The sequence below is a fragment of the Chaetodon auriga genome, chromosome 21 (assembly GCF_051107435.1).
Source record: "Chaetodon auriga isolate fChaAug3 chromosome 21, fChaAug3.hap1, whole genome shotgun sequence".
In the NCBI taxonomy this organism is placed as follows: domain Eukaryota; kingdom Metazoa; phylum Chordata; class Actinopteri; order Chaetodontiformes; family Chaetodontidae; genus Chaetodon; species Chaetodon auriga.
Window position 1 is genome coordinate 9,759,282 of NC_135094.1, and position 19,588 is coordinate 9,778,869.

The 19,588-nt window shown below is 46.0% G+C and overlaps 1 protein-coding gene across 2 annotated transcripts; it reads right to left on the reverse strand.

Moving 5' to 3' along the window:
* Window positions 1-134: 134 nt before the first annotated feature.
* pde7a (phosphodiesterase 7A) lies at window positions 135-17,634 on the reverse strand. Of its 2 annotated transcripts, none has more exons than XM_076761147.1 (12): window positions 16,536-17,634; window positions 7,693-7,753; window positions 5,053-5,139; window positions 4,387-4,550; window positions 4,226-4,289; window positions 3,511-3,707; window positions 3,207-3,338; window positions 2,987-3,078; window positions 2,649-2,793; window positions 2,419-2,515; window positions 2,114-2,194; window positions 135-2,012 (listed from the first exon to the last, which is right to left on the reverse strand). In XM_076761147.1, exons 1-12 carry the CDS (start codon window positions 16,671-16,673, stop codon window positions 1,735-1,737), a joined length of 1,536 nt encoding a protein of 511 aa, XP_076617262.1. In that variant the 5' UTR covers window positions 16,674-17,634; the 3' UTR covers window positions 135-1,734. The 2 variants fall into 2 exon arrangements, with proteins under 2 accessions (XP_076617262.1, XP_076617261.1); XM_076761146.1 differs by having other exon boundaries at window positions 5,053-5,142.
* Between the last annotated feature and the right edge of the window lie 1,954 nt (window positions 17,635-19,588).

Below are 19,588 nucleotides of genomic sequence, written 5' to 3' on the forward strand. Positions count from 1 at the left end.
CATGGTTGAGTCTGAACGTAATGAAAGTGGTCTGCCTTCATATTAACCTGGTCCTGAATAATTAGGGTCAGCCAAAGAAGAAGTTTCCCCTCAGAGGCTCACAACATGCTTTAACCGTGTGAAAGTCAGAAACATTTATCAACAACAGGTTTTATTATTCAAATTGTAACTGCAACAGGCATGTATCAAAAAGGTCAATACAGCAAAGCCTTTACAAAATCTGGCTCGACACTTAAGTCTTCCCAAAAATGGCTGTCGCAACAAATTGTAAACAGTTTTATCAACAGTCTTACAGCACTTACAGCAAAATACAAATCAGCTAAAGTAAGAAAAGCACCTGTTATCTTTCAAAATGTTTAAACACAAACACAATTTGTGCCACTATACAGAATCAAAGTAGACAAACCAAACACAAAGAAATGGAATGTTCAAAGTCACTCGACCATTTTGTTTCCGTACAAAAAAGGACAGCTGGAGTTGTTCCTCACAACAAAAAGGCAAAGGGATCGGACAGTGCATTCAAAGACAAGCACGCCATGCACTTGATGGGAACAGGAGCTGGTTTGGTCACTTAGCATAGTTTGTGCATAGTTATAAGGCATCAATCGAGCAGTCCTTTAGGTTGCATGTGGCTGAGAGACATTCTGCAGAGAGGGAGAGTCTCCTTCAGTGGATCCTAGCCAGGAAAAAAAAAAACAAACAAAACAACCATGCATCGCCCGCAGCCACCTCCTCCCCCTCTCCATCGTGATAAGAGACTGGCAAAACCCTGAGCAAGTCGAGTTGCGTGGAGTGGAGTTCCAGGTGAGATGCGTGTGCAGTGAGTAACTGATCTCCAGTCCGGGAGGGAAGCTACCCCCGAGTTCAACCAGCACTGGAAGAGTCGGAAACGTCGTCAGAAAAGGACTGATTTCTACAATACCGCCGCAGATCGTCATTTGGGAGTGCAAGAACACGTTGTAGCACAGGTGGAGTTACTTATGGCATCTGGTGTGTTTGAATAAGGTTCTGCTCATGGCTTCAACAGTGGGATGACAGTTCAAACGAGTGGTTCTTCACATCTGTGCTTCAAAGGCAAACCGTGGAGCCGACATGATTCACTTCAGTTCAAGGGAAGGAAACAACAAACAAGGAAATGCGTAAACAGTCTTCGTAGAGGCAGCAAAAGGACTGGGCTTGTCACATTTTTTTTTTTTTTTTTTTTTCTTTTTTCCATTTTTACATGAGGAAGAATCTTCAATACAAACGCAACACGGCTTTACTTTAAAGTCTGAGGAGGGTCTCGTGTCTGAATACTCCAGTTGTCTCAGTCGATTCAGTTCAGATCATTCTTCAAATCTTTGTTTTCAAATGGCACTTCAAAACAGCAGAAAAAAAAATGTCTTCTTCAGTTCTCATACTGTTTTCCCCTTAAGGTTCACCAACACAAAAAGTGGTGTGTTCAGTCAGTAATGCCAAAACTACAGTGGACAAATAAATAAAACAAAGCAAATAAAAGAAAATACAGCAGTAGCCAAATGAGGTATCTATGTATTGCTCTATGCCAAAAAAGAGGAATTAAAAATTAAATAAATTAAATAAAATCAGTGGTTTATCAAGATGGGAGGCAAAAGTAACAAAACATAATAAACTAGGTGTTAGGATCAGGTGGGGCAGCGGCCCCCAGTGTGTGGTGAGGCCCTGAGGCCGGGGTCAGGGGTCAGGAGGTTGAGGTGAAAGGGCACACAAGGAGTGTCAGGATTCTCTGCTTCCCTGAGGTATTTCTTTGGAGCTGGTTCCTCCTGTGGTTGTGGCGGTGTTGCCATCCCTTTGGGCGGCGGCGGCGGCGTCTTCTGTGTCGGTGCCGGCTGTGCTGGGCTCCGCCTCCTCGGAGACGGAGGTTTGTTCCTGCTGCAGGCCGCCCCAGCTGGCCTTGTTCAGCCCCATGTGGCCCAGCATGGTCTGGGACAGACGAGTGTCAGAGAAACGGGCCCACTCTGCAAACAGCGGCTCTGCCACGTACGTCATGAAGCCTGAAGGGGAGAAGAGGCAGCAGACGCACATGAGGGCCAAAGATTAGAAACAAGCCAGAAGTGAGAGCTAAATAAAACAAATACACAACACAGCTTCTCACCTATTTGAATGTTTCCAACTGTGTTGGAGTCTCTGTCACACAGTGGGCTGACTTCAAGTTTGTGCTTCTTCTCAATATCTCCTAAAAGAGCACAAAAAAATAGAATTAATACATGAGCCCTTATGTGGCGTTACACTGTATGTTCTACTGTTACAGAATGAATTGGTTACAGAGAACAAACACGGAGAGAACAAAGGAAAGAACTGTAATGGGACTAACCAAAAGAGCAGAATAAATAACTGAAAAGAACGACAAACAATACAACAGCAGGCAGCAGGAAAAAAAAAAAAAAAAGAAAAGATAACCTTGTTGGAAGAACTCCTCGGTCACTTTCTCACTCCACTGTTTGCTCAGCTCCCAGGGTCTGCAGGGGTTGCAGATGTCCGCACACTTCAGAGCCATCTGTGCAGAGCGGGAATCAAAAAAATAAGACCTCACAGTTTCTCCTGAGATGCCAAAGTTGTGTGTGTGTGTGTGTGTGTGTGTTAGAGAGAGAGAGAGAGGGAGAGAGAGAGAGAGAGAAGAGGTAGCCGACCTGCAGGATGAAGTGACGGTGGCTGGCGTTGCTCAAGCACAGGTTCTCCTGGTCCAGGTGCATGCGGAACTTAGACAGGTACTCGTTCTGTCTGCTGATGTCCGTGGCCAGGATTAAGGAGCCCAACTCCCTCTCCATGTTCAGGCTAAGGGGTCAGAAAGACAAAATGATCAGACTGCTGAGCCCTGACTGTGGCATCTGACGGCACTTCGTCTATGAAAGTAAGCAAAGAAAGTCTTTGGAAACAGTAAACATGTAGAACCTTTCAGCCGGTGCCATCTAATGTTGTGTGTAGCAGTTTTCATGGTGCACTTAGCGCACGGCAGTGTCAGACTGACCTGTCCTCAGCAGGCAGATGTGAGAACAGCCCCGTCTCTCTGAGGAGGCCCACTGCTGACTTCCAGTGGTGGTTTTCCAGAACTGAGGTATTCTGCAGATAAAAAAGGAAAAATGTGCGCAGACGCATTCATTTAATAAATCATAGGGTGCCTTTCACTACAGTTTAAAGCTATAAGTAGGACCTGGCAGGCGGCAAGAGCAACTGTAACGTGGTTTTACCCTATAGAGTGTAGATAGATAGTGGTCAGTCTTGATGAGGAAAGGCTGGTTGACCCCAGGATGGTCCAGGTCATGTGTGGCGGCTGCTAGGAGTCCCAGTAGGATGTCACAGGAGGTCAGAGACTTGGCAAGCTGCACCCGCAACAAGGCAATGGAACAAAGATTGTAACGGCTCACCAGAAAAATATAAATATTCTTTCAGATCTGGAAACTTGATACTGACACTTTTGGCTAACAAAGACTTGAATTAATGGTAGTTTCTCAAGCCCAAAAAGAACCAAAATGTCCCGTTTGCATGTCTCACCATGGGTTCCCGCATGTAGCAGTACATGGCCTGTGTGACATCTGCAGCGTGGACTGCGTTGTGGTAGGGGTTGTCGCTGTGGTAGTCCTCCTGGACCATGACCAGGAACCTCCAGAGTCTTACCATGTCCAGCTGGAAGAGCTCCACCAGGCCATACTGGTTGAGCAGGTGGAAGGTCAGGGTGATCAGGCTGTTCCCTGAAGAAGACGACGATGAGAGATGAGCAGTTAATAATCGTTCTTTTTTTAGTAATTAGAACGTGCTTTTTTCTGGTCAGCGGTCTGAGTCATGCCCCTTAGTCATAATACAACATATCTTGTGCCTGGAGCGCAGGTCTTATCTACGGAGGCTTCTGTAGGCTCAGAACTATGTATTCATTTAAATATGCTCACTATACGAGAGTCCATAGAGCTGCTGTTGCTCCAAACTCCATTTCAGCTGTAATCATATAGTGTTGTGTCCCCTTCAACAAGCAAATGGCAATAAAATGGACCCAAAATTGCATGAAGATGGAGTTTCCCCCCTTTGCAAAATAAAGTCAGGGATTCAGTTATAGAGTTAATCTTCATACAGTAAATCCTCGGTGTCGGCCGGCATCCAATAGATGGCACCACTACTGACACATTGAATCTAAGGCTGGTTTCATGCTGGAGCACTGCACCACTTCTGCTCTAATCATGACCGTTAAAACAACTTCAGATCATACTTTACCAACCGTTTGTCAACCTGTCGAAGAGGAAAATGTCAAAATTCCAGTTCCCGACTTTTTCCAGCATGCACTGAAAGAGAGAGAGCAGAAGCACAGAGTTAGCAGAGTCTGAACAAAGCGACTCGTGCTCTGTGATGCTTTCCGTACGTGACAGGTGGGTGTCGTACTCTGGCCTGTCCAGTGTAGTCTTCATCCAGGATGTGGAGGGGGATCTGCTGGGGGACTCCCCGCAGCAGACGGGATGAGTGCAGGTACCTCTGGAAGCTGAGCAGCCTGTGGACCCTCCTCTCAGGAGCAGAGCTCGCTGACGTGGACCCACAGCTCAGCTGTGCTGCACACGCACACACACACAGTTTGAATACGTATATTAAATATGAATAAATATGTAAAATATGCAACAATGCTGCTGGTTCGTGTTTATTTTGCATGCTCATTAGGCTCGGAGAACCATTTGGGTTGCACAAACTCGGTGGGGATCTGACACCAACACAGAGATATACAAACAGTCGCTGCTGACACAGCCGCCCACTCGTAAGCCTTTCGTCTGGGATCACACAGCAGACATGCTTTGTCAGTGGTCTCACACACACACTCTCACGCACACAAAAGCACCGTGTCTGAATAAACCCAAGCTGCAATCCGGAAACACGTCAGCATGAGGTAGGATTACTTTTGGGTCAAAATGTCAACACACACACACACACAGACACACACATACACTGCTTCTTTGTAACTGTTTGATGTTTTCTGAAAAAGGTTTGTAGCGGTTGGTTTATCACACGCTCGCTCACAGAGCTTTGAAACAGAATTAACGGGCTGGGGCTCATACTCACTGTGAAGGGTTCGGAAGTCGATGCACAGGTATGGGTGGGAGCTCCTTCGTTCCGGTTCAAATCCAACCTGACTTCTCACTCTCACATCTCCTAGAAGAAATCAGCACTTATTTCCTCAAGATTCGTGCTGCTTGAAAAGGTGTCTGAGTGCGCTCGCCTGAGCAGCATTTACATGTTTTCAGTTATATACTGGAATTTCTCTTGTGCAGGTGCCACGAGGATGGGCTTTACCACAGGACGATGAGCAATTACAATCGCAGATGTGACCGACAAAGCTGAAACACTGCCGTCTATTATCACTTTTAATGTGAGGAAAAAAGTGCCATATGAATACATTTTCTCTTTCTTACAAAGCTAAGCTAAGTTTGAGTAACTTAACATTGTGGAGACCAGAAAATTGATTATTTTCTTTGAATTCAACAGCGCTAACTCCCTTGAGTTTCAGCCAGAAAACCACCGTCAAATCCTCAAGGGAGCTGTGGCGGATGTGAACTTACATGCAGCACCGAAAGTGAAGCCAAACTTCACCTCTCTATTGTCAGAATGTGGTGAAGCCCATCGTTTTGGCACCCCGAGCACAACTAAAACAAGCAAAAGATGTGATTTTCTAAGTAATATTTGACTGGCGTATACTGCCCATGTGCGGGCACAGTCACGCACAAACACACACTCCCACGTCCCAAATGGGAGAATTCAATGGACAGTCAATCAGACAGCTGAGCATGCAATGCCATGTCAGGACAGTCTGCTCTACTATTAGTACTCAGAGCCACTGAGGGTGACCTTTAGTCCATCTACGACTGCTTTTAGGAGCCAGGCAGAGGAACAGGAACAGGCTCCAGACTCGGACCAAACGGACGGCGGGTGGCCTGCAGTCGGGAGCAGTGAGAGCACAGTGAAGTGACAGGATGGTGCTATGGCGCTGATGCAGTAAAATGCTAGTGTGTCGTTCCAGGCAACAATCTATATGCGGCAAGACTCTGTGGCAGTGTACTCATCAAGGTGCTAAACGGTGCAATGGTATGTTTCCAGCATGGCGCTTCTGGCTGTGTCGTATGTGCATTCGAATTCAAATCAAAGCAGTCACACAGGTGTGTTTGCCCAACCAGCATGTTACTTACTTGCAAACAGCTGTTTGAATACTACACAAGCTCCTATCAAAATACCAAAAACTAAGAATTACAATTCAAGGCACAACGATGCTCAACATTATTCTGAAAAGCTGTCGTTGGTATGAATGTGGACAGTGAAACCGTATCAGAGGCATTTCACATGCAAAACATAAAGTACATGCACTCCTAGGCTGTGTGTGTGTGTGTGTGTGTATGCCCACATGTATATACATCCATCACGTCTGCAGATGCATGTGCCGGGGCTCAGCACGAGTGTGTGTGCGTGCGTGCGCGCTTGTGTGATTAGTGTGTTTTGAGAGTCACAGGGTCCATGTTTCCCCTGCGGTGCATTAGTGCTGGCGCTCTGGGGTGGATGTAGGTCATGTCATTATAACTGATGTGGCGAAAGCTCTGAGTCCTGCTATTTGAAAGCACATCAGCATTAACTTGGCAGACTGAACCCTGGCCCAGGCAAACACCAGTCTGCATTAGCGTGCCTCTCCTCACACTCAATTTAATATAAAATCTACAGACACAGATGCTTTATGCCGGTGACGTATGAGACTGCCGTCATACTTAGCCAAGTAAAATGATTAAAAAGCTAAAGCTCCTTCAGTCAGCTCAATAAATCGCTGTTGCTGCGACGAGGAGCACGTGGCAGCAGTCGACTCATGGGCATTATCAAGATGGAGAGAAACAAAGTATAGCAATATGATGTGAAAGCTACAGTAAACAGGACATTCAGTGAGCCCTAAACTGCCCCTGCTGTTTACCTCATGATGCTTCACGGCAGTAATCTAACATCTACGAACAACACTGACAGAATAACACCGAGACAAATTCCAACTCTTTCTTTCTGCTCCCTGCCAGCCGAACACCACTAGATTTATGAATTGAGGGCAAAAGTTGCATGTGAAGGCACATCTGTGTGCGGTAGAGTGATGTCAGGGGTACACCCAGGCTCTAATCGCGCCATTATCCCCAATAACCTTATTGATTAGAAAGCCATGGCTGATCTGGCTGCTTCCTAGATGCATTTGACTCCATCCGCCTGGCAGAGCCGTGAGCCCTCCATCCTCTCATCCATTTTCTAAACTGCTTATCCTGTTTAGGGTCGCTGACGGCAGCACTGGGCAAATGGACACACACACACAAAGCACGCACACACAGACACAGATACATAAACACGCAAACCACACTCAACCAATAGGCCTAAGTCTGTTTAGGGAGGCAAACCTGATGAAGCTTCAAAGACACTCAACATGGCAGATAACACACAATCTAAATCTATTCTGATTGAGAGATTATAAAAAGGCCAGAGATTGAGTGGACATGCACTCTCGTGCGTCCCCGTCTCTTCGTAATCTCCACATGCCTCCCTCCGTTTCCGATCCATCCATTTCCCATCTCACTGCTTTAAGCCATTGAGTATTAAGAAATAAACACGGTCATGGCTGGGGAAACGTGTGTATGTGTGCGTTTACTGAAAATGCACGTGTGTATGCATGGGGAGTGGGGAAACACTTACCTAGCATGCGGATGTACAGCGCCGTCTGGTCAGAGCTGTCGTAGGAGATGGCCCCTCGTCTCTGCACAGACAAAAAGAACGACCGTCAACAAACTGCCCAAGGTTTATGCCAATATCATGTTGAAGGTATATTATTATGACGGCGTAATCGGCCCCACCAGTGGTTGTTATGCCCAAAATTGATGTGGGTGGTATCAAAACCACATCCCTGCAAACACACACCTCAAAAAAACACAAAATACAGGCCATTTTTTAAGGTATACACAGAGCTAGATAAGTGGAGGGTGGTGGAATATTGCTACTGTTGGTTCTAATCTGCTGTGTGTGTGCGTGTGTGTGCGTGTGCGTTCAAACTGGTACACTGATAAACATGTTCCAGCTTCATATCGTCAGCCTGATACGGTGCTTACACCACCGCTATCAGTCATGTGAGAAACACACGTGTTACGTCCACACGCACTTGCACACGCACGCACACACACTTTCCCATAAATCTAAAGGATCCATCCAAGCGAAGGACTAAAGGGGACTGCCGTTCTGAGATCAGAGCTAATACATCAGATCACATCGGGTCAAACCGGATCATACTCCCTAAAAAAAAAAACGCACTGGAAACATGTAAACTTGGAACTAGACCTAGCCGCGCTTACAAAGAACTCACACTGATGCTAAACAAACACAAACAAAGCGGCAGACAGCAGCTGTTGTTTCAGACGCATGCTCATTAAATGATGTCATTGTTTCTCCAAACGCTCCCCTTAAAATGTCCACACAGACACATAAAACAAAGTTTAGAAAAATCTGCACTTCAGCAGGCGTTTTTTTTTTTTTTTTTTGTTTTTTTTTTAAATCTCCTTTAAGTGATGAAACACAGTTTGCATGTGAATGAGAGAAATGCAGAGGAAAATGTTTGTTTTGCAACAAAGCCATATACGTGAGGACAAGGCCTCAGGGTGGTTCTGTTGACCTCGGAGGGGGAATTAGTTGTGTCTACAAGCCCATCCAGCGCCAACAGTATCCCTCAGCAGGAGGCAGCTGCAGCAGCTGCGTCTCAAACACAGTGGTAGTTGGAGCAGGTATGACTGCGGTAACTGCATATTTGCTCGGTGACAGACAGCTGCTCTGGGCTACACCGAGCTGTTGGCTCACCTCTCCGTGCACTCCACACATCCTCGCTCCCCCCTCCAGACCCACTCTCCCTTCTGGGGCTACCCTCGTTTCAGGTTACCCATTCCACAGGGAGCCCGCGTGACTGGCCCGTCGGCTCACCGACGGACTCCGTCTATGTGCTGGGACCATTTAATGACAACCATCAACGGGTCACACCACAAACACAAACATGCGCAAACACAAATGCACATACTTATGCACCCATTACTTCAAATACTTAGGATTATTGTCAATCTCCCTCACACACACATACACACCTGACACTGTCTGTCCTCTAAGCTCATGACAGCCGCCAATCCAAAGCTAATATTTTACCGGCTAGCAAACATCTTGACTCAGGGTGGGTAATCTGGAAAGCTGTATTTTAGTGTCAACAGGCCTCTGTGTTTACACACAGCACCAGTGGTTAGTGTGAATATTATAGATTGTGTGTATCTAGCATGGGCTGTGTGCTCTGTTTGTGTGTGTGTGTGTGTGTGTGTGTGTGTGTGTGTGTGTGTGTGTGTGCGTGTGAGTGTAAGGGGGTTGGTATCGGCTGCAACATGCGTGGGAACTGTATAATGCTGGCTCTGGAGCTGGGAATAGAAGAGTGACCAGCACTGCCAACACTTGCCCAAACAAACCTTTTGGCCAGAGCTTGCACACGCACACACACACACACACACACAGACACACACAGGGCTAGCCACCAGTTGGCACTTAAGAGGACACTGGCATGTGCTCCCTTGTGAGCTGGTAAGAAGGAGGCGGCAGTGCAAACACTTTGTCAATGTCACATTCCCACTGTGAACGGAGGAGAAAGTCACGTTTTATCCTTGAAATGGCCGGTTCACAACACACACCCCGGCGACGGCGTGCTAAGTGCCAACACACACAAAACCATAGTGGTCCTGTCATGGTCAGACATGAACTCGAGCCCCTTTGAAAGCACTGTGTTTTTGCCATTTATGCTTCACAGCTAAGGGCGATGAGAAATAAGGGAGAGAGAGAGAGAGAGAGATGCAGGATGTCAAACGCAAGAGGTGGACTTAATGTCACAGACACGTCATTCTTTTTTTCTTTTTTTCTTTTTTTTAAGTTACCTCTGCACTTTGTCCCTCTTTGCACACGCTTATCACAAAGTTCAATCATATGAAACATTTGGAATGTAGTCCAGCAGCGGTTAATCTTCTTTTTGAAATGCCTGTTTGTGTAAGCTGCCTGCCTGGTCTTTTTTCTCACTTCAGACAAAGAGGTGCTGGCAATAAGCACAGCTGGGGTGAATCTTAGCCCTCCAATTGGAGACAGAGGTGGTAAAGAGCCCATTATCATGGGTTCTGATCAGGGTTTCTCACAGGTGTGTCAGAGCAAAGGTATTCAGCCTCAATGGACATCTGCCAGTTTTTCATTGGCTGTATGAAGACAACCACATAGAACAGCCGAGACATAATCTTTGGGCTTCTTTGAGTGCATTTTAAGTGCCACAAACTAAAAAGAAACAAAAGTGCAGAGCAGCTGGATCTCCATGCATGAGCAGGGATGAGCAATGGGTTAAAAACAAACAGGCTGAGACATCTGTTAATCAAGCAAACACAACCGATCGAGCCTTAAAAAAATCAGCAATTTTTGTTGGATTTTTCCATTGACCTTAACACAGTCCAGCTCCTTAGTGCCAGCGTCTAGTGGCCATTAGAGAAACTGCAGGGACTTGGACGCTCCGGCCTCACTGCTGAGCCGTGCTGGTTGCCACTTTGCATTTGACCCACAGCCTCTGGCAACAAACTAGGCAATGGGCTGGGATCAAAATTTCTACCTATTTGTCTGCTTGTGGCATTTTGTTTTTTACTTCGGGCTCAAGCTAAACTGACTGGGTTATTAGAGAATGAGGTCATCCTCCACGCGTCTCTGAGGAATCCTGGACAATCATAACTCCTTGAAACTTGCAGTAGTGCAACAAGAGCTCTACTGAGTATTACTATTTCAAAAAGGCACATATATGTACGTGTAGTCACACCACGTCCTGTTGTGGCTCATTGGTACACAGTCACGTGTTTACACAAATCCTAGCTTATTTTGCTACCTAGATTTTGTAAATTTACTTGTGTGGGCGAGCATCTTACTCAGTAATGACTATCAGTAAACACTGTGTGATGTGAGGCCATCAATGCACTTAAATTTAATTACCCTTAACATTTTGTTGCAGGAAAAATCCTGGACTTACAACCAGAACATCGCACAATCGGATTCAGCCAAACATTTAGCACAGGCCCTTAAGTCACATCTAACTGTTTAACAACGTCCCAAACGAGTTGCAGGCCACATTACTTCAATAAAGCTTTACAAGGTTAACTAAAACTCGATTCTTATTTTTAGCGGACACATGGAAACATGTCATCTGCTTTGGATGCCTCTAACCTGGAATTGCAGCCAATTGGTCCTGAGAGCAAGCCTAATTCAGTTTTGTTTGGAGTTTACTGCGAGCGAAACAGTCGGCTCATTGTGCTATCTGCGATTCCACATGAGCTCGTTTACATATGGCTCTGTTTCTTATCTCAGCTTAGTCTCGCTGCCTGAGGTCACGGCACTCAGGTTTCTGAGGTCAGGGGAGTCACGTGATGTGAAAACTTCTGACTCTTCGATCCGTCGTTTTCTGACTCCTACAGTTAAGCAGACGCTAACAACGTCACAGGGGTTTAGAAATGTGAACTTAACTGACCTCGCAGGAATCTGGTGAAGTTCTGCCAGTGAAGGTGCGTTAAATAACTGCTTTTTGTCCCCATTAACAGCCATCTTATTGTCATGATGGTATTTGCTCAAAGCAAACAGGCTAATGTATTTTGTGTGTGTGTGTGTGTGTGTGTGTATGTGTGTGTGTGTGTGGGTGTGTGGGTGTGTGTGTGTGGGTGTGTGTGCCTGTTCAAACGAAAAAGGCACTGCCTGAGTTGCAAAAAGTCAAATTCAAAACAGCCCGGCGGCTTCTTCAAACACGCCCTCATGTCATCACAGCGTTGTGATTGAGCTGATATTGTACTTTGAATGGCATTCAGCGGCGCAGTGCAGCACTCTCACACTTCCTTGTTCCCAACACAGACACAAAACGTGCTTTTACTGCGTTGTTTTGCTTTAAAGTTGGGATTTTTAGCTGAGGCCTACTGCACAGCCGGTAAGTCAGCTCGGGCCAAGCAAATGAGGAAGCCAGCAGTATTCCTATAAACCGACATATCATAAACAAAGCAGCGAGCGCACACGCACACACCGCACACATGTAAATTCCCGAGATAAAAGCGGCTGGACTCAGCACGGTTTCATAAACTGAAAGCTTCCTTCTGAGTTATGACCTCTGCTGTGTGGGACGGCACATTCCAGTAACTGAGTGCGAGGCCATAAACGCGGACAGGTTTGGATTGAGCGAGTACGTGTGCGTGTGTGTTTGCGCGCCAGCCCCTGCATGCGCAAAAGCCCTAGATGGAGTCTACCTGTTGTAAGAGTGTTTTATGTCCACTCTGACACACTCCAGCTGCACTGAGTTTTTGAGAGAGAGGAGGCTGCTGCTTCGAGGGGAGGCCCGGGGTGAATTGGCCCGATGCCTTAGCCGGCGGATGACGGGGCGGTGTGGTCGCCAAAGAACAACAGCAGTGTGCTTGTCAAGCAGTAATATATCTGTACCAATGGTTTTTATATTTGTTTTTACTGGCGGGTAAAGTGTCTTAAAATGATTTAAGCCTTCTTTACACAGAGCGCTTGTATAAATGTGCTCTTAGCAGTGCCCTATGAAACAAGGAGAGTTAAGGGGTGGGGGAAGGGGGGGGGTTTGCTTCATATTCTCACACACTGTCTACCCTGCGCAGGAATTTCATTCATTTTTAAACATCATCCCCAGGCTCTAATTGCCTCTCTGGGCCAGCTTAATGCCTCCCCCCCCCCCCCAGGTCTTAACCTTCTGAGGAGGGTAAACAAAACCCCAGCCACCAATCAAGTGCCCCTGTGGTCAACTATTTGGTAAATAAATTGTCCCTTCTTGTATAGGCTCTTCTCATGTGTCTATAGGACTACAGTAAACATGATTAATATTCAGCTGGACCAGATGGCCCCTGACATTGTGCCCGTTAGCGTGTTGATGTGTGGAAGCACATTCTCATGGCCGATTGCACTCGACACTGCAGCACAAAAACAGAACAGTCATGTGATAAGAGGGGCCCCATACAGAGAGAGGCAGGCAGGAAAAACAGGGAGTGTGTGTTTAAATGAAGACAGGCCGTAAGGTTTGTTTATTTACTAAATAACACACACATCCTCGCTCGATAGCAAACAATGCCATTCATTCCAGCTCATTCATGCAAAATTTCGCAGAAAAGCCTCACTTTGGCAGGGAGAGAGTTAAAGTTTTTGTGAAAGGTTGTGAAACACCAGGCTCAGAGTCTGAGCGGCTCCTTCAGCATTCTTACCACATCCTGAAACTACGTCAATCCGATGGCACTGCGCAGAAAAAAAACCCTTATCGGTTCAGTTAAAATCAACAAAGTAACTCCCTCAGAGAGAAGCACTCTAGTGTATTCCCTTATCGCGCTCCGCACAGAAACATCCATAGTGTGGATGAAACAAGCAGCGCTATCTCTTGCCCTTGCACACAGGCCTATCATCATCTCCCGTCCCTGAGCGCCTAAAATGAGAGGCAGCCGATCTAGGGTCAGTGGCCAACATACTCTTGATGGTATCTCTGACTGTGATATGATTGACTCAAACTGACAGCAGATCAGTGTTTCCCGTCTAAGCTGCTTTCCTCCCATTATCGCCAAAAGCCATGTGACTGTGCAGGCTCCATCAATACCGTGCATCTGTTTATTGATTCCTGCATCTCTGCTTGATTTTTTTTTTTTCCTCTTTGAAAAAAGTTGTCAATGACGCAGCCTAGTCCGGACCATGCGACTGTGTGTGAACGTGTCGCTCGCATCAAATCATGACAGTCAGCCACATGGCACAGAAAGTTGGCCTCAGTCCTGCCATGTGGAACATCTCTGCCAAACTAAGTTGATGCGCGAATGCATGCATGTTTTGTAGTTTAAATGGGATCCACATGAGTCTTTGCTGTGTCTGACTCCTTGGCTCACACTCCTGGTCCTTTCATTCTGCACCAATCTAATCTTTCTCAGTCCTGTGTTTACCCTTCATTCCAGAGCAGCCAGAGGGGACCAGCATGCATCACTATATATACAAGCAAATTCAAATCATCTTCCACGTCACTTTTAGGAATTAGCCAACATGCATTGTGATCAAAAACAATAGAGGCATTGTAATAGACAAATGAGCCCATTTATTTAATGCTGTTGCTGTTTTCAACGCCTCTTCAACAGCATATTTACACCCATTATAAGCATTCCACGACCACAGAGTGACACATTCTTCTGAGACTCTGTCGTGTCTTCAACCCTACTCTTTCGTCCTCTGTTTACAAGAGGAAATGTCTTCATCTGCGGGGGGTGGGCGTAGAGGAGAAAGAGAAAGAAAGAGAGAGAGAGAGCTTGTGAGTGAGCGGAACAAGATAGCCAGAGAAAGAAAAGAGACTGAGACTCCGGCCATCTGTGAGTCTGGCGGCGAGCCAAACCACTGCCCACAGAGCCCAGGCACATGCCTAACTGCCTCTTTCTGCAATGGTAGTCCAGAACTGCTTCCACAAACAACAGGCCTGTGGAACCACACACAAAAACACAGCAGCCACCAAGGACAAATGCACCCTTATGGTCATAAATAGGGCCCGAAACACAATATTTGTAGAAGTGTAATTGCTCTGTGACAAAGGCTGAGTGACACTGCTGTATGTGCGCATGCATGTTCGCCCAGTTTTGCCTGAAGAAAAAAAAAAAGGCCAAATGAATGTGTCAGCGGGTCTTTATGTTGAATTACTGAATACGTCGCTGTCGCTCAAAGCAAAAAGCAAAAAAAAAACAAAGTGTTTGCAAACCTTCAACAGAGTCTCGCCAAAAATGACATGCAGATCATTGTTGTTTCACTGGATGCTCACTTAACACTACAAAGTGCACTGCTTGCAGCAAATGACCCCTTTTTTCGCAACAAAGCAGCACACCTCACACCTGCCAATTGAAAATGAACTCTGGCCCACTTGAGAGATCAACTGGTGATCCCGACCGAGAGACACAATAGCTTTACACTTGTGTTTGTATGCAGAGGATGAGCAATCTAGCATTATGCTGAGATGGGTTTTCTACTGAGGTTTTGGGACCTCTCCAAGGATCCCTCCTTTCGGCTGCGGTCTGAGAAGCAAGGTCCAAGAACCACCAAGGCGCAGGACGGCTTCAGGCCCAGGGATTAGTTTTATAAGTCTTTCTAACTAAGTGATGATGGAGTGGTAGGATAATGGATGGATAGGGATGAGTGGGTGGTCGGAAAGAGGTCTTGTCCAGCCAGCTTATCCAACATTTCATGTCATTTGTCAACAGCGACAATAACCCAGCAAAAAAAAAAAAAAAAAAAAAATGAGACCACTGAAGATGAGCAACATTGAGGGCCTTTGATAACACAGGCTATGCATTAGTCTTGGAGGCAGCTGCCAATGATGGCGTGGTGGGATCAAAGCGGACACACATGGGTGGTTATGTGGAGCAGCGTCTTGCACAAAGCGCTAATGGACGGCCCATTGAAGAGGACACTCACACGGTTGAAGATAGTGACTTAATGCTTAGTTAATGTGTTGGGAGATGCCATGCAATGCTGTGGGACTTTTTGTTCATGACCGACTCGCGCTCCAAGTGATGGGAATACACCCCGCTGCTTTTGTGCAAAGCTACTGAAGCAACAGCGAAGATGTTTTATGTTTTTTTTTTCCATTTTAAACAATGCAACACTGTGGGGAAAGAGTTCACTGACTTGATGTGCAACTTTTCTCAGAGTTCACGTCCCAGGCACACATGTTACAGTTAGTTAAGCAAGTGTACTGCACAAAGGCCTAATGGACAGTACATCATCTGAGACACATGCTCATGCACAACAGTGACTCAGTGCTTGGCTGCAGCATTGGAGGTGCATTGTACTGCTGTGCCAGTTTTTCTGTGTACACGAGAGTCAAGCAAAACATGACCCCACGATGTGAAGAACTGCTGCTGTGGCCTACCTTTTCTTTCCTTTCACCGCAGAGAAGAAACATAAAGGCAGGCTTAGCAGAGGCATATTTTCAAGAATTCAAGACTCTGAGAAAGCAGGAAGTTCAAGTATGACTCAATGATTTATGTTTTTTTTCTGTCAATGTGTCAAGGGATGTTAACATAAATAACAGTGTGGCACGTTCCTCCTTACAAATGCAGCAAATCCCAGAAGTAAACTGGTGTACTTTCAGCATCACACTGTCAGCGCTGGCTTCGGCGTAAGCCAAGAGGGCCTTTATCTGTGGGCAACATGCACACATGCAAAGTGGGTTTGGGAGATGGCTGGTTTGGTGTGTGTTTTAGGTGTAAGAGATAAGACAATGTGTGTGTGCAAGTGAGTGTTCAGTGTGTGTGTGTGTGTGTGTGTGTGTGTGTTAGGGCCTAGACATCCAACAACCACCTGCAAGATTCCTGTGGATTATTCATGTTGGTTTAAAAAGATGCTGGTTTTTAAGGCCCGCGTGACTGCCAGCGCCAAACCCATTTAGACTACATGACAAAGAAACGAGTTAAATGAAAGGATTTTCATTTCTTTACCTGTGACAGCTGTCTCGGATCGGGAGCCCCGAAGAGAGAAGAGCTGGAGCTGAAACTAATGGCTCCCCTCCGGCTGAGGACATGCTTGGGAACCGGCCTGTCAAGAGGCAAAACCGGCAGCTGATAACATACTTCCATTGAATAGTCAGGGCTGGATCCGGATCAAAAATATAAAAAAAGAAAAAAGAAAAGAAAGTGAAATATATAATGCAAAAGATAACAAATGCAATGTGAAAATAGATGACTGGTGACTTAGAAAATCTCCCAAAGCCGAAAAAAAAAAATCTTTCAATATTGTGGAAACGATCTGCTGTCGAGCTGCAAAGTATTTCTGTTCATTAGGAGCGACTCAAAACTTGTCCAGATCGCCTTCATTGATGCTGCGTCTTATCTACCTCCACCGTTTCACCTCCTTTGGTGTCATTCTGTGGGGAAGAAAATCATGCTGCTGTTGCATTTGCTCCTTTCCTTCTCATTTTACTCAAATCCGGGCCCACGGACGACGAGACCTTCTTGCCATTTTCTGGGTCTTTATGAAAACGCTTCCTCATTTTCAAAGCACAAAAACACGTCCGCTCATTTGCGTTTCGTTGCGTCCACGGATCCGCATATCACATATCCCGAGACGACAACAAAAGGCACGACCGCTTCCAAAAAATGTCATCAACATATCATATTGTATGCAACACCGGCGGATGAGGTGAGGCGGCTCCAGGATGTGAGACCTTGTCAGCCGTGGCCGGGAGGTTTTCGCTCGTTCAGACTCACACCGGTGGCGAAATATAATCAACATGTAGGGCTTTTCCGTCTTTTTTCGCAAGCTGCATGATGAAGGAGCAGTTGTCTAATTCACCGCTGACCGTAAAGCACAAAGTGTCTGGCTCAGAGAGGGAAACCCCCGACGTTCATCTCATTCATTGCCGTTCCGGTGGGTTTAACGGAAACGTAATGGCACGTAACGCGAGACTATCAACCAAAAAAACGACAAATTAATAACCTAAAGTGTGATTATTTCCCTATAACTACCTACCTATCGTCCTACACATTAGCCTACTGTATGGTTTTAAAGCACACACCACCTGCCAGAGATGGTGCTGTTGGAGCGAGCAGTAAAAAACGCCCTTGTCTAATCTCGACCAATGGCGCAAAGGCTGCGATTGTAACCTCAACGCTGGTTGGACAAAAGCGCCTACAACGCATCAACGGAGGCACACGATTGGATAAGCGGCCAGGGCGATCCCAAGACCTATATGAGCAGTCGTTTGCAGACGGCGTGGACTTTCTCAAGGGTATTCCTCCACAACGGGGCTTGCCCTGCAGCGGTCCACATCATTGCCTGTGATTACCTTCCTCTCATGACTCATACTACTTGGGAGCTGAGACTCACCGGGAGTTTGAAATACAGCCCAGGAAATAACAGGAAAATGTTGCAGCTCTGTCGAGGCAATTTGGTCCATATGACTGCATGTGGTGACTCAAGACACATGCAGATTGTGTTGTGGTGTAGACTCTGAGTTACTCATTTTATTCTGGGCATGCATTGTTTAGGTTTGTCATCCTGGGGGAAATATGTTAAAGATGATGGACCACTGATGCTGGCCCACACCCACGCCATGTTTAGGTGTAGCTAACCTCGTGCTGCAGGTGAGAGATTCTAATTATTCCCAAGAAAAACATGGAGCATTGACAGACCAGAACAAGAACGTTTTCACTGGAGGTTTCTGTGCCATGCCCATGTGCTGTGGGACAATGGAAGTGCCATGGCAACAGTCAGGCCCTGTGCCAATAGAGGCATAATCCCCCCCCACCCCACCCCCTTTTCCATGGGTCTGAATGTAGTTCCCCACAATCATACCCCCCACAAAGAGGTCCTGCATCTTTTCCAGGCAACTAAGGCAACACTGCAGAACACAACAAATAATGAGTCGCAGACAGTGTCAGGGGTGGACAGAGCACGAGAGTACCCAACTCATGTGGAGGTACAGCGTGAGTTTACTTCAGTGCTGTATAAAGTGAAGTTTTAGTGTTTGAAACTACCAAAGTATTTGTTTTCACTCAGTAACAGTTCCAGTTACATGTTCGTCAAAAGGCAAATGCACTCCAACTAAAACATTTCATAAGACGGACCCTCACCAATTCCCAGATACCTGCCAAAGTAGTGAAAATCTGTAAAACATTTGGGAAAAGAGGCCCAAACTTATATTTCATATCTTCCTAAATTAGCCGCAGCTGTAGCTTTGTCAGCGACGTTTTGTCTTTGCAAACCTGAGCAGAAAATCAGTTGACGTAAAGTTGAATTACTGATTTCAGAACGCACTTAAAGAAGTACAAGAAGGTGGAAACGCCTCTCAATAACTGTGCTTCTATTTAATTACTTTGCACCCTGGGTGGTGGAACACCTTGTGGCTGTGAATACACTCTAAAACCATTTAATCTGATGTTAGCTGATACTTATCCTCAAGCGATAGTGTAAATGACTAAAATGTCACTTCTTGATCCTTTGCTGCAAGCAGAGTACAGAAGGTCAAGCACACACACACACAGTCAGTTGTGTTTCCATCACTTCTGGGGACATCACATTGACTTTCATTCATTTCTTGGAGATTATAAACAGTACCTGCCCAACACTAACCAGTCCTCACCCTAAAACGTAATGATTTATGTCATGAGGACTTGCGTTTTGCAACTCCCCACGATGTGACTGTGTAAACAGATTTATGACCCCACAACACGAGTAATACACACCTGCACAACACAAGCCTCTTGTTGCCAGACAACTCTAAAACTGCCTGATCTGGCATATGGCTACGTCAATGGCACATCATGCGTGCACAGGACAGCACATTTATTTCACTCACTCTTCTAAGTGTCCATGCGGGAAAAGGATTTGTGAGGCAAATCTGTTAATTAGTTCACATTCGCACATACATGCGATCTAACACACACCACGCACAGACACACACCTTCCTAGCAGGGCAGGTGTGTTTAACCACTCTATCATCAGCCTCTGGAGCTTTCATAATGCTGGTGAGCTGCATACCTGCTAATTCCCC

Excerpts from the sequence above, each read along its gene's own strand:
- pde7a (XM_076761146.1), bottom strand. The coding sequence starts at position 16,673 with ATGGAAGTATGTTATCAGCTGCCGGTTTTGCCTCTTGACAGGCCGGTT. Across the intron at positions 4,551-5,052 it reads CGACTTCCGAACCCTTCACA|CACAGCTGAGCTGTGGGTCC; the intron begins GTGAGTATGAGC and ends GTGCGTGTGCAG. Across the intron at positions 2,013-2,113 it reads AGTTGGAAACATTCAAATAG|GCTTCATGACGTACGTGGCA; the intron begins GTGAGAAGCTGT and ends TCTCCCCTTCAG.